This window comes from Ailuropoda melanoleuca, chromosome 1 (genome assembly GCF_002007445.2).
Source record: "Ailuropoda melanoleuca isolate Jingjing chromosome 1, ASM200744v2, whole genome shotgun sequence".
NCBI classification, from domain to species: Eukaryota; Metazoa; Chordata; class Mammalia; order Carnivora; family Ursidae; genus Ailuropoda; species Ailuropoda melanoleuca.
In genome coordinates, this window is record NC_048218.1 from 45,424,439 (window position 1) to 45,439,073 (window position 14,635).

General features: G+C 42.2%; 1 protein-coding gene across 1 annotated transcript in view; it reads left to right on the plus strand.

Moving 5' to 3' along the window:
• Positions 1 to 233: 233 nt before the first annotated feature.
• Positions 234 to 14,635, plus strand: part of LOC100467563 (cell cycle control protein 50C) — a 31,417-nt gene continuing 17,015 nt past the window's right edge. The window contains exons 1-3 of the mRNA XM_011222145.3: positions 234 to 702; positions 7,451 to 7,561; positions 14,248 to 14,349. Coding sequence (XP_011220447.3) covers positions 463 to 702; positions 7,451 to 7,561; positions 14,248 to 14,349 — 453 coding nt within the window. The 5' untranslated portion in view covers positions 234 to 462. The remainder of the gene's footprint in view (positions 703 to 7,450; positions 7,562 to 14,247; positions 14,350 to 14,635) is intronic.

Consider the following 14,635-nt stretch of genomic DNA (forward strand, 5'->3'; position numbering starts at 1 on the left):
CAAAGTTAGTTGTAACGTGAGAGCATTCTTCCAACTCAATTTATATTTATGTTAGAAGCTGCCGCATTTGGAAAAAAGCTGATAGCTCTTTTATTTTTTGTATTAATCTCCAAGGCTTTAGGCAAGTTCTCAAAGATAAATCCATTTCCCCCCTTTCAGGAAGGGCTTGCCTTGAATTAGTCACCACATCCCAGAAATAGCCAATTATAACTGCTTCCCAATGTTGCCAGATGTTGGTCTGTGCAGACCCTGCTGGGGACTATTCCTCCTAGGCATGGCATTTAGCACACGTTTTTTGAGCCTAAAGTAAAATATACCAATGGCTGATTGAAGAGAGTTGTGTTCCTGCTGAATATCAAGTTCAGTTAGGCATAAGTCTGGGAAGCAGACTGGAACTACAAAGGAAAGTTCATATAATCCTTAATTTAGTATTACCATTATGCGCTATTACTATGGGTAATAATGTTATTAATGCCTCAGAAGTATATCTCAGTTACCTGCAGGACCAAAATGAAGAGGACATCCAAGGACGGCCAGTCCAAATTGCCAGACAACACTGCCTTGAAGCAGCAGCAGTTGCCTGCCTCCCGGCTACAGCTCTCAGCCACTGGAGTCCTCTCTTGCTTTTTTGCCACAGGAGTATTCTGCCTTGGTATGGGCATCATCCTTATATTGTCTGCAAAGAGTATCAAGGAAATAGAGGTTTGTCCCATCTTACTTTTTTAACGCAGATAAGAATTTTCAGCTTTGGGACTATAAATGAGTGACCAGTTTGAGAACACAGCCCCTTAATAGATGAGACTAGAACATCCCTTTTTCAGTTAGCTGGTGCAGGTGGTGGCAGCCTCTGTTTGTTGGCTTTATTTATCCCTACTCCCTCTCTTGAGGACAATCACTCTCACACTGGTCTGCTCAGCCATTCATTTACAGGAGCCTGGCAAAATCAGAAGTTTTTTTAGGCTGGCGGAGTACTGACCAAGGATTGATAGAGGTAGGAGGTGGAGAGGCAGGGTCAAATGACTGCCAGATGCCCGTGAATCATATGGATAAAAAGTAAAGACACAAAGATGTCTTCAATTTTGTCCCACTTTCAAGCATTGTGTCTTTCCCTTTGCAAATGAACTCCCTCTGAGATCATTACTTTAATCTACGAAGGGCAAGAACCCGAATCTTTCTGGCCAAAAGCTGAAGCTAAGGGCATACACTCCCTCCATTACAAGCCTTTGCTAATTTGATTAACAAGCTGTTAAAGAATGAGAATCTGAGAAGCTGGTTTGTGGGGGGGACATTAAGAGTGAGCCTAAGGTTAGATCAGCCTTGCCCACATTCAATCTAACAAATTAAGCAAATGTTTAATTCAAATCAGCTCTGAACAGATTACTGGGCATCCCAGGCTATGACCTCCACCCTGAAGGCAGCCATGGAAAGCTCTCCCAACATGGCCAGCAGCAAAGTTATGAAGGCCAAGTCTGTCAACATTGACTTAACACTCATGAGTGTCTGAAAGTGCTGAAAGTTCTGTTGGGTTTGCAAATGCGTGAGATAAGTAAGAGTTGACTCCTACCCTCAATGAACTAATGATAGAGTAGGTAAGGTATGTGTGATAAGAACAGAGAGCTCAGCCATAGTTGCCTTGTTCACCACATCCGCAACCCCTTCCTTGCACATTGCGCAGTACATAATAGGCACAAACTTAGTGAAAGAATGAATTAGGACGAATAGGACTTTAAAGAAGAAAACACCATTTCAGGTCCCACTCCTCCTACCAAACCACACTGCTCTAATGCCTTTCCACTTATATTTTCTGCTTCCAGCTCCCAGCAGTTTATCTCCCCAGGAATTAAATGCCCTTAGGTCCTTTTGAGTCCTCCAGTGTGAGATGTAAACCACCAGGCCCCACCAACTAGCATATGCAAAATGGCAGGAGAAAATTAAACTTGCCTTATTGAAGAGCATAGCATAAGTGGCTTACAAGGTTGTTAGATTTCCACAAACAGCTCATCCTATTTATTTTTCTATTTTCTTCTTCACCAACCCCTTTCTTTCTGGTGTCTCCCCCCTTCCCATGTCTTCCTTGCTTCTTCCCTTCTGGTTATCCACCCTTACCCACTGTGAAGTGCAGCCTCCATTAAGAGGCAGCCATTGCTAAGTGTCACCTCACACATGTGAAGGGAACCTCACTCCATGGTTCGCGGAGGGCACTCTGCAAACAAATTTCAACAGAGTGATTTTTATCATGTTAAGGAGATTTTCCAATAGACTTTTATTTCTAGTCACTTAGGACAGGACTATTTCTAACATTTTGCTTTTATATAAGAAAGCCAAAACCACTGTGATAGTGAGATCCTCTTTTGTACATGGTTGTATTTCGTTATATTGGGTGGTAAGATGAAGTGCATACCCCAGGCCAGTGTGGTCAAGCAGAGACCTAGTAGAAGAGTTCTGAGTGGTTTTCGTCTTCTCACTTAGCCCTGGGCTACAATAAGGAAGTGACTTTTTTCCAGTTCACTTTAAGCAAGAATGATCATTCCTGCCTCTCCAAAATTCTATGAGGAGCAAGCAGAATGTGATCTTTGCTGTTATTTTAGAGCTATAGGTTTACAAGGCCATTCAAGACAGTAGATCAGAGATATGTTTTCCTCATAAATTGTTATTTATCTTATTACTAATTTTTCCATCTTCAATCACCTATTTCACCCATCCCTCTGCCTCCTCCTCTCTGGTAACCACCAGTTTGTTCTCTATAGTTAAGAGTCTGGTTTTCTTTTTGTTTCTCTCTTTTTTTTCCTTTGCATATTTGTTTTGATTCTTAAGTTCTGCTTATGAGTGAAATCATGTGGTATTTGTCTTTCTCTGACTTAGTTCATTTAACATAATAGTCTCTAGCTCCAGGGGTGCCTGAGTGGCTCAGTCAGTTAAGTGTCTGACTCTTGATTTCCACTCAGGTCATAAGGGTATGAGATCAAGCCCTGCATCAGGCTCTGAGCTCACTGGAGTCTGCTTGAGATTCTCTCTATCCCTCTTCCTCTGCCCCTCCCCCCACTCTCACTCTTTTTAAATAAATAAATAAATAAAATCTTTAAAAAATACTTTCTAGTTCCATCCACATCATTGCAAAAGGCAAGATTTCATTCTTTTTGATGGCTGAGTAATATTCCATTATATTTATTTATATATATGTATATATATAAATAATATGTATATATATATATCACTTCTTTATTCATCAGTCTGTGGACACTTGGTCTGCTTCTGTAGTTTGGTTACCTCATAAAACTTTTAGAACTAGAGGGAGGAGTTAAGATGGCGGAGGACTGGGGGACCCCTTTATCAGCTGGTCCCCTGAGTCGAGCTGGATAGGTACCAGACCAGCCTGAACATCCACGGAATCAGCCTGAGACACAGGAAGATACATCTGGATCTCTACAAATGAACATCTCCAGTGCTGCATATTGAGGTACGAAGCGGGGAGCCGTGAAACCGCACACAGATATCAGAAGATAAACGGAAGGGGGAGGGAGCCGCCGCGTTTGGGCGCTAGGAAGTGGTAGCCACCTGCACGGGGGAGCGGGCGGACTCGTAGACGGGCACCCGCGAGACAGAAGATTGAGACCGTGAGCCAGAAGCACGCGCCACCAGGCATTTCATGGAACCCCGGTGCACTCCCTGGATCCAGACTGAGACCGGGAGCTCCAGGAGTGCGCGCGGGGCTGCTGGCAGCTGGCGGCGTTAGAAACACAAAGGACAGAGACGCGCCTGCCCTGGAAGTGAGGGCTGGGACGCCGGTTGTGGGGCGCACATCCCGGGACGCTGCAGGGTTGAGCAGCACCAACAGAAACAGAATTCAAGTGGCCAGAACATCAGTGGAGAACGGGCTGAGATCCCTCTGTTCTGAGACAGAGGCTGAGATTCGGCTGCTGCTGCTCTGACTCTCAGAAGAGGCACAGCAGACCACCAGGGAAAGCTGCCAGAGAACAAAAGCCTGGAAATACCGGCTCACAGCGTGCCCATTCCCATCCCCCCTCGCAGGGGACATGGAGACTCTACCCCAAACGGGGTTGCCTGAGTATCGGCGCTGCAGGCCCCTCCCCCAGAAGGCAGGCTGAAAAATCAAGAAGCCCACATCCCGGGACGCCTGGGTGGCGCAGTCATTGAGCGCCTGTCTTCAGCTTAGGGCGTGATCCTGGCGTTCCGGAAAGGAGTCCCTCATCGGGCTCCACCGCTGGGAGCCTGCTTCTTCCTCTCCCACTCCCCTGCTTGTGTTCCCTCTCTCGCTGGTTGGCTCTCTGCCACATAAATAAATAAATAAAATCTTTAAAGAAGAAGCCCACATCCCTAAGATCCCTATAAAACAAGGGGCACGGCCTGGGACCCAGTCAATAATTTGGGCTCTGGACAACCCTGCGACCTCTCCTCATCAGAATGACAAGAAGGAGAAGCCCCCCCCCCAGCAAAAAAAAGGCAGTGAGTCTGTGGCCTCTGCCACAGAAATAATGGATATGGATGTAACCAAATTATCAGAAATGGAATTCAGAGCAACAATGGTCAAAATGATGAGTANTCAAGATGATGAGTAAACTTGAAAAAAGCATCAGAGAAAGCGTTGCTGAGAATATAGAATCCCTAAGGGCAGAAATGAGAGCGAATCTGACAGAAATTAAAAACTCAGTGGGCCAAATACAGTCAAAACTAGAGGCTCTGACGGCCAGGGTCACCGAGGCAGAGGAACGCGTTAGCGAATTGGAGGATGGGTTAGTAGAAGAAAAAACGAAAATAGAAGCTGGTCTTAAAAAAATCCACGCCCACGAATGTAGGTTACGGGAGATAACTGACTCAATGAAACGATCCAATGTCAGAATCATCGGCATCCCCGAGGGGGTGGAGAAAAACAGAGGTCTAGAAGAGATATTTGAACAAATTGTAGCTGAAAACTTCCCTAATCTAGCAAGGGAAACAAGCATTCGTGTCCAAGAGGCAGAGAGGACCCCATCCAAGCTCAACCAGGACAAACAGACGCCACGTCACGTCATAGTGCAATTTGCAAATATTAGATCCAAGGATACAGTACTGAAAGCGGCCAGGGCAAAGAAATTTCTCACGTACCAAGGCAAAGGTATCAGGATTACGTCAGACCTGTCTACAGAGACCTGGAATGAGAGAAAGGCTTGGGGGGGCATTTTTAAAGCTCTTTCAGAGAAAAACATGCAGCCAAGGATCCTTTATCCAGCAAAGCTGTCATTCAGAATTGATGGAGAAATAAAGACGTTCCAAAATCGCCAATCATTAACCAATTTCGTAACCACGAAACCAGCCCTACAGGAGATATTAAGGGGGGCTCTATAAAGGTAAAAAGGCCCCAAGAGTGATACAGAGCAGCAAGTNACCACCCAGGCGCCCCGGGAGGGGGGGAATTTTTAAAGCTCTTTCAGAGAAAAACATGCAGCCAAGGATCCTTTATCCAGCAAGGCTGTCATTCAGAATTGATGGAGAAATAAAGACNTGGAGGGACAAGGACCTTCCAAGACCGGCAGAAACTGAAAGAACATGTGACCACAAAGCCAGCCCTACAAGAAATATTAAGGGGGGTACTATAAAAGTAAAAACACCCAAGAGTGATACAGAACAGAAAGTCACAATCTATAGAAACAAAGACTTTACTGGCAACATGGCATCATTAAAATTCTATCTCTCAGTTCTCAGTGTCAATGTGAATGGTTTAAACGCTCCCATAGAATGCCACAGGGTTGCAGAATGGATAAAAAGAAATGACCCATCCATTTGCTGTCTACAAGAGACACATTTTGAACCCAAAGATGCATTCAGACTGAGAGTAAAGGGACGGAATACCATCTTTCACGCAAATGGACCTCAAAAGAAAGCTGGGGTAGCAATTCTCATATCAGACAGATTGGNAAAATCCAGGGATGTACTGTATAAAAAATCATTAAAAAAAAACTTTTAGAACTAGAAAACACCTTAGATATCATCTAGCCAAAGTTTATTTGATCATGAAACACATTTTTTTCTAATTCTGCACTAATAGAATCCATGGAGTAGAATGAATACTACTACAACGAGCTCACAAATCAATTAATTGCTAGATAAAATGATGCTAATGAACAAAATGTGGACCCTGAGGTTAAGTATTTAACTCAAGGTCAAGATTGACTGAACTGAACCCCAGTTTCCTCAGTCACAATTCAGTGTGCTGTCAGTTATGATACAGCCCTGTTCTTTAAAGCTTTTTAAAAATTAGAATGCAGTTGGGGCGCCTGGGTGGCACAGCGGTTGGGCGTCTGCCTTCAGCTCAGGGCGTGATCCCGGCGTTACGGGATCGAGCCCCACATCAGGCTCCTCTGCTATGAGCCTGCTTCTTCCTCTCCCACTCCCCCTGCTTGTGTTCCCTCTCTCGCTGGCTGTCTCTATCTCTGTCGAATGAATAAATAAATAAAATCTTTTAAAAAAAAATTAGAATGCAGTTTCACAAATAGAAAGCACATCAATATTTTCCAAAATAATAGTTCAAGCCTTGCTGTGTATTTAAAGAATGATTTAAAAATACATACATACATAAAATAAAATAATGATTTAAGTAAATATAAGCATTTAAATACAATTAAGTAGCCTTTTGGCTAATCTTTTATTTAGCCTAACACTTTGCATATTTGGCTTCAGAACTGGTGGTTTGCAAGGATTAAAAAAATCCTGTCTTTCTTGTAGTACACAGCCTCTGTGGCTCTCCATGAGCCTTCCTTCCTTAAGCTTCTTCCAGTATCTTCGTATAACTGAGGCTCTTAGCCAGAGCTCATAGGATTTGCTCATTTGGAACACACCACCCTTTTTGAAAGAGTCCGCGATACCATTTTAAACAGAATTTAACTTTTAAAAAACACAGAATGTGATAACATTTTAAAATCAGAATTATTCCACAAAATCAATAACCCTACATTTTGGAAGCCTTTCTTTTTCTGTTTGGTTCTTTTTAATAACTTCCTCTAAATGTCATGTAGAAAAATTCATTAGTATAAATATTTTCCATACAATAGAATGGAAAAACAGTGAAGTGACTTCCCCATAAAGCTGATTAGCCTCAAGCCATAGGCCCAGTTCTCGTGAGTCATTGTCTAATACTTTCCTAATGACACCTCTTTATGTTCGAGACATAAGCCTACGTCACAACAGGTTACATAAATATACAATAGAAACACTGAATTCTAGGTCAGTGGCAAAGTACTGCCAGGTATGAAAATGAGAGACTGTAAAAGGGCCCACTCCTCCCAAGCATCTGCAGAAACACTTTTCCTAACAGTGGACTATCCTTCATTCATGTCCCAGAGTCCATGCCCTTGACACACAGAGCTTGAAGACTTAGGTGGACTCAGGACTTGATTTTTAAAATATGAACTCATGTAATTTTTAATTAGTAATTGTTCTTTTCCCTGCCTGACAGATTAAATACACAAAAATCTGTGGAAATTGTGCAAAACTGCGAGAAGATGCCACTAATTTTGACAAAGTATGCACCTGCTCTATTCCGTTTTACCTTCCAGAGACAATGCAGGTAAGTGAAATTCAAGAGTCTTCAATTAGCTGTACACTGACCTACTCCTATTTCACACTTGGCAGTAAATTCATGATTTCCACCAAGTGCTTTCCAAAACTGAAAATACAAAAAATAAAGCAGAGTACTTGTAAGGGAACTTTGAAAGTGTTGAGTTCATGCACGACTCTCCCCCTAATTTTTTACCTTGGAATATTATTCTTCTCCTTTGTTTCTAAGTTTCCAGACTCTTTACCTACCCAACTTTGTAACATAATTCTTAATATCAATCAGGCAGGTTTTATTCCAAATGTCAACACAAGAGGAGACCATAGAGATCATTGAATCTAACCACCTATTTTAGAGTGAGAAAATTTATGTGCTGAGAGGTTAAGTGACTTTGACAAGGTTAGTGTCAGGGGTCACACACCTGCTGTCCCCTATCCTCCCCCTTTCCCCTCCCCCTCAAGTCATTCTACATTTGCAACTGCCTAATCCCTAAGGCAACTCCTGGCCTGGCTCTCAGGCATTGTGAGAAATGTGAAAGAATTATTAAAAGAAGTCCCTGCTCTTGGGCTGATTAAAGTCTCATGTTAGTCCAGGTCCTCTGAGAAGCAGATGCCAAGACAGGATTAGACATGCAAGAGATTTATTGGGGTAACTGCCTGTGAGAGAAAATGGGGAGAGAGCCAGAGGAGGGCGGGAGAGCTGTCAGATCACAACACAGCTCTGACCCCTGTAAAGAAATGGGGAGGGAAGGAAGGGAGGAAGTTAGGAAGAAAGGTCTTAGGAAGTTTCTTTAGGAAGTTTCAGCAAGGCCAACAGAAAGTTCCTGAAGGAGTCTGCCTCAGTGTCCCTCCTATGCTCAGCCAGGGGCAGCATGGCCTTGATGCAAACACAAGATGATTTCAGAGCATGACACCCAACGTTATCCTTCAATTACTGTCCCTGTAGGAGGGAACCCCAGAGGTACCTCTTTAGGGCCTCTGCAATCTTACCTGGAAGTCAAGACAACCAAATAAATGAAAAAATATATTCCTTTCAACTCCTCAAAGTTCCTGTCCTGTCATCTAGACTCCACACCTCTCCCCCCACAGTGTCTTCCTCCCTGACCTGGTTGATCCCCTTCATAGATGACTTTGCATGGGATGAATCTAAGTATAGGCAGGCTTTCACTTGAGCTTCCCATTGAGCATTCCCCTTGAGCTTCCCACCTCAAGACCCTGCTTCCACCTTAAACTCAGCTGGTCCCAAACTAGACTCATCATCATCTCCTGGAAAACCCTCCTTACTTCCCTTCCTGGTAAAGATCCCATCACCAAGAGTCCAAACTTTCCTCTTTGACTTTACCCTGCCAACTCCTTTTTCATCTCAGCCTCTGATATGTGGACACTGTTCTTCAATTCATCTTTCCAACCACCCTATTGTCCTCTTCATTTCTTTTGGCATTGCCTCAGTTCAGGCCTCCTCGTCCAGTATCAGAGCTACCTAATTGCACTCCTGCCTTTGCCTTCCCCTACTTTAAACCAGCTGTTATTTGCAAAATAAGTTCACCATCCTCCTCACCCCCAAAAAAGCACTCTTTCAGATTGCTCTTCAACCACCTGAAGCCCAGCTACCTTTTCATAAAAACAGAAAGGAGACCTTGTACTCCTGCCAGCTGACCAACTTACTTTCCCATGATACAACTCTATGTTTCTGCTGTTGTTTTGCCTAGAAATTGTCCCCACTCACTGCCACTTGTTTTAAACCCCTAATATCCCTAGGCATTCCTTGACCCTCCTTTTCACTCCTTTCTCCAACAACAGTTTGCCCACGTTTGTATCCAATGAACTTATTAAAATCAGCTGTATAAAAATATCCTGCAGACTCATTTCCTCTACTTATAGGAACCTCCCTGAGGATAGGGACCATGCTTAACCTGTTACATCACAACTACCTACTCGAAAGTATCTGCACTATACACTCAAACTTCCCCCCACCCTCCCTTTACCACAGGTCAACTACCCCGGTTCCTTTCTGCAGGCTTATCTCTACTTGTACATAGATGCTATCTTTCCTTGCCTTTGTAATACTTAACTCAGAGTTCTGTCCTCTCTTAGATCATCAGCTTTTCTTTCTATTCAATCATTCCCAGCATACAGACAGAATATTTCACTTATCTTCAAACAAACAAACCGCTCCTCTATTCTTCCCATTTCCCTGCCAGCTATTTGCCCATTCCTTACTTCCCATTATTAGGAAATCTCAAAAGAGTTGTCTATCTTAGCTACTTCCGGTTCCTCTCTTCTCATTGTCTCTTAAACCCACTCCAGTCAGGTTTCAGCAGTCAGACCTTAGTGCCTTGTCACTCATTGGACGTAGGTGATCACTCCCTTATCCTCAACATACTTTCTTCTCTTAGCTTTAAAAATACTACACTGTCTTGGTTTTCCTCCTAGACCCCTGGTTGCCCTTCTTTGGTTCCTTTGCTGTTCTTCCTGTCTTCCCCCAAACTCCTTATGTTGAGATAGGCAGCACTTTAGTCCTAGTCTTTAGTCTTCTCTCTCTATTCACTTTTTTGGAAATGTCATCTACCTCCAGACTTTAGGCGCCATCTCTCGCCAACACCATTTTATATCTCTAGCCCAAACATCTCTTCCAAATCCACACTTGTATGTCCAGCTTCCTTCCTAATGTCACCATGTGGATATCTAATAGATAGCTGAAATTAAGCATTTCCAAAACTGAATTCCTGGTTTCCACTTCTCCCCTCATCCACTGCACCACCCCCCAGCCCCACAAAAAAAAAAAAAAACAAAAAAACAAAAAAAAAAAAACCTAATCCATCCAAAGACTTCTCAATCTCAGTTGAAAACAACTCCATCCTTCTTGTGCACAGGCCAAAAGCCTAGGAGTCATTTGTGACTCCTTTTATTCTCCACACTTCACATCCAATGCGTCCTGTTGGCTCTACCTTCAAAATATCTCCAGGGTCTGTCCACTTCTCCCACTTCTTCTGCTACCACCCAGCTCCATGCTGTGTTCACCTCTCCCTTAGATTTCTGACATAGCCTCCTAACAGGTCTCCCTGCTTGTATCCATGTCTCAACATAGTGACCAAAGTGAGTTTTTCTTTTTTAAGAGGTATTTATTTATTTGAGAGAGAGAGAGAGAGAAGGGAGGGGCAGAGGGAGAGAGAATCTCAAGCAGATTCCAGGCTGAGCACAGAGACCAACACAGGGCTCAATCTCACGACTCTGAGATCATGACCTGAGCTGAAACCAAGAGTTGGCTGCTCAACCATCTGTGCCACCCAGGCACCCCCAGGGTGAGCATTTTAAAGCTGAAGTCATATGTAATTCCTTTACTCAAAAATCCCTGCAGTGGGGGCACCCAACTGGGTCAGTTGGACGAGCATGCAACTCTTGATCTCAGGGTCATGAGTTTGAGCCCCACTTTGGGAGTAGAGATTACTAATAAATAAATAAACTTAAAAAAAAAATTCCTAACAGCTGCTCTTTCCACTCAGTGAAAAACCTCAAGTCCCTACAAGGCATTGCATGAGGAAACTTGTTAGTTTCCTCTCTGACCTAATCCCTTCATTCTCTTCCCCCAACCCCACTCCCACCACACTGGACTTCTCACTTATTCAACAAGTCAGGCATTCTCTTGCCTTTCCCCCCTGTACCTGATATTCACTTGGCCAACTGCCCTACCTACTTCAGGTCTTGGTTCAACCCTCACCTCAATAAGGCCTACACTGGCAGTCCTATTTCACACTACAACCTGTCAATTCACCCTACTCTTGTAATACTCCTGATCCTTGTTAACTTGCTATGATTTCAACTTTTTCCATAGTACTTATCGCCTAATATACCATACAAATAAATAGTCTATAATATGTATTATTTATTGTCCATCTTTCACTATTGTGTCCCAAGCACCTATGGCAATGCCTGACACACTGTAGGTGCTCAATTAATATTTGTTGAATGAACATATGAAACTTCACTTCCTCCACAGTGTGTAACACAGTATATTTATGTGGTAGATGCTCAGAAAATGTTGAAAGATTAAATAAATGGAGGAAAGATAAGGTGCTAAGTTATATGACTTTATGTTCTAGGAAGCTTCAGTTTTATATGACCCTTTCTTAATCTCTCTTGATCCCAAATGAAAGCATGTTGGCATTAGTAATATTCTGAATACATCCATACTGATTATGGCTAGTGCTAAGCAATTTTGTGAGTAAGTCAAATATAAACTATAAGGAAATTACTGAGTTGTACTTGGATTAAAAGTGATATCTATATAAAGTCAATGAGGGAGGTTTTATGCGTGTGTTCTTATAGGTCAAAATTCTAGTTCTCTATATGTTTGCCCTTTATTGCCTTCCTCAACTCACTGTGCTGAGTTAGTGTTAGTTTGTGTCACCTAAAAGGCAGAAATAGACTCATAAACACAGAGAATGAGCTGCTGATGGCCAGAGGGGAGGGGGTTGAGGCCTGGGAAGAATGGGTGGAAGGGGAGCGGGAGGAGATAAAAGCTTACAGTTATGTAATGAATAAGTCACGGGCCATCATAGGGATGATGATGAATAAGGCACATCATAGGGAATATAGTCAATGGTATTGTTATAGCATTGTATGGTGACAGATGATAGCTACAATTGTGGTTTAGACTTCGTAAAATCACTATTTTGTACACCTGAAGCTAATGTAACATTGTGTATCAATTACACTTCAATTGAAAATTTCAAGAAAGTTAGTGCTGCCGAATTTTGGCAGGAAGGCAGGGGATGCTTTAAACAATAGAAAACTATTCTATCACAGTTCTGGAAGTCAAAAGTCTGAAATCAAGGTGTAACAGAGTTGATTCCTTCTTGGAGGCTCAGAGTGCTTACATATTTGAGGAAAAAAATCAAAAGATAAAATCTTAAGGGCTACAGTTTCCATCTGTCTGTGTACTTTGAAACCTTAAAGTCAAATAAATGTTACCAGCTGCTAACCATTCCTTTCAGGCAATGACTTTCTCATAAAAATCCAACCAAACTAGTTAGGGCAACCACAGAGACTTCGGTTCACCAGTCAGCACACATTACACAGGCTAGGCAATGAGTTCATGCAAGACTGCCTTAAACTAGGAATCCTGCACGGAGTGCCACTGAATTTAAAGAGAAGAAACACCATAAAGTACCTTGTGCCTCTAGGACCAATAAAAAAGATGATGATCTGGAAGGCCTTGTTAAGCTAAATCTTGGACAAAGAATCACTGAAAAAAAGGTTATTAAAACACTTCTTTCCCTGGTGTGGTAAGTGTTCTCTGACTGTTTATTTTGTCATTTATGTGAATGCATCACTTTGGGTAAGTAACATTCTCTTTTTAGCTTCCAAGAAAATGTATGGTAAATTCCACTCTGTGGGTTTCATATTTTCTATAGTTATGGGTCAACAATAGAGGTTCCCTCGTTGGGTGAGGAAATATAATCAGTCATTCCCGCTATGCCTGGCTTGTTTGCCTTCACACCCATGCTCTGTGTTTATGACGTTGCTGCCTGCCTCTTTGTCATGACCCGACCTCTCCCCTTCTCAGTGTTCCAGACACTTCTCTTGTACAAGTGACTAAGTTCTTAAGCCTTTGTTAAGTTTTCTGTAAATGGCCACACTTACCATGACCTTTATTTCCAGCCTGCCCTGAGTACCAGCATACTTTTCCACACTCATCCTCTTACAGGTCTTTAGAGTGAGACCAAAAGCCTTTCCAGAGTGCCATTTTTCATAATATAAGCGAATCGATTGACTCAGGAGATTGTAAAAGAATATGTTTGTATTTCTAGCACTGAATATAGCACCTAACATATGGGGAGCACTTAATAAAGGCCTTCATCTTTTTGGATTCAGGCCTTCATTATTTTGGAGGTAGGTAGTATATTAATTATAAACAGCCACATTGACATTTCCGTTTGCATCATATGTGCCATTAGTAAAATCTGTATCAAGTCTGCCTGAAGAATGTTGGTATGTGACCAGAAAGGTAAGCATGATGGTAGCCGATGACTAGGGAGCCTCCTAGGGTAGCATACATGAAAAGGATCATCTCTCATGGCAACAAGGTGACTTATTGCCAAGGTGAAAATCACCTTTCTTTCAGATCCATGAATTATTCTATTCCCTCTTTTTTTGTCCATAACAAATGGTTCACTATTTCTTGAGCAAGGGCTGTGTGCCAGGTACTGTGCTAGATTCTAGGGATGGAAAGACAAAGACCCGTGGAGCCAGGCCACAAGGAGCTCACCTCATATCTTTCACATGCACCCAGATGGCTCCAACTTCAAATATGTTCAAGGATTTGGTTTGAAATCATTGACTTTGATGCCTACCACAACCCCTAGGCAAGCATTTTTCCTGGCATTGCTAGGAAATAACGATATTTGCAGCATCAATTTTATATATTGAGAATACAAAACCTGGTTTTAAAATTTGTTCGTGGCAGGAGCATAGTAACCCTTACAAAAACATTCAAAACATGTTATTTGGTGATTTTAATAATTCTGTGTAGATGAGGATTTTCCAATACTGATTTTTAAAATGATTTCTTGGGTTTCTGCTTGATAGAAAGAAACTTTCAGTTCCTATCAATTCTTTCTGAGGTCCTTTTTACTATAAAAATCGTGTCCATGTTTATTAATATTCCAGATAATTCTTCTAGGTTTTCTCCTTTTACAGGGTAATGTTTATATGTACTACAAATTGTATGGCTTCTATCAGAATCTCTATCGATATATTCTATCCAGAAGTAATAGCCAACTTGTGGGTACAGACTTAAAGGTAAGGCTTTATTTAATTTGGTATAATACTCTTTTTATTTTTTTTTTTATAATTAATTTTATTTTATTATATTATGTTAATCACCATACAGTACATCCCCTGATTCTGATGTAGTTTGATGCTTCATTAGTTGCGTATAACACCCAGTGCACCATGCAATACGTGCCCTCTTTACTACCCACCACCAGTCCATCCCCTTCCCCCACCCCCTCCCCTCTGAAGTCCCCAGTTTGTTTCCCATAGTCCATAGTCTCTCATGTTTCATTCCCCCCTCTGATTACCCCCC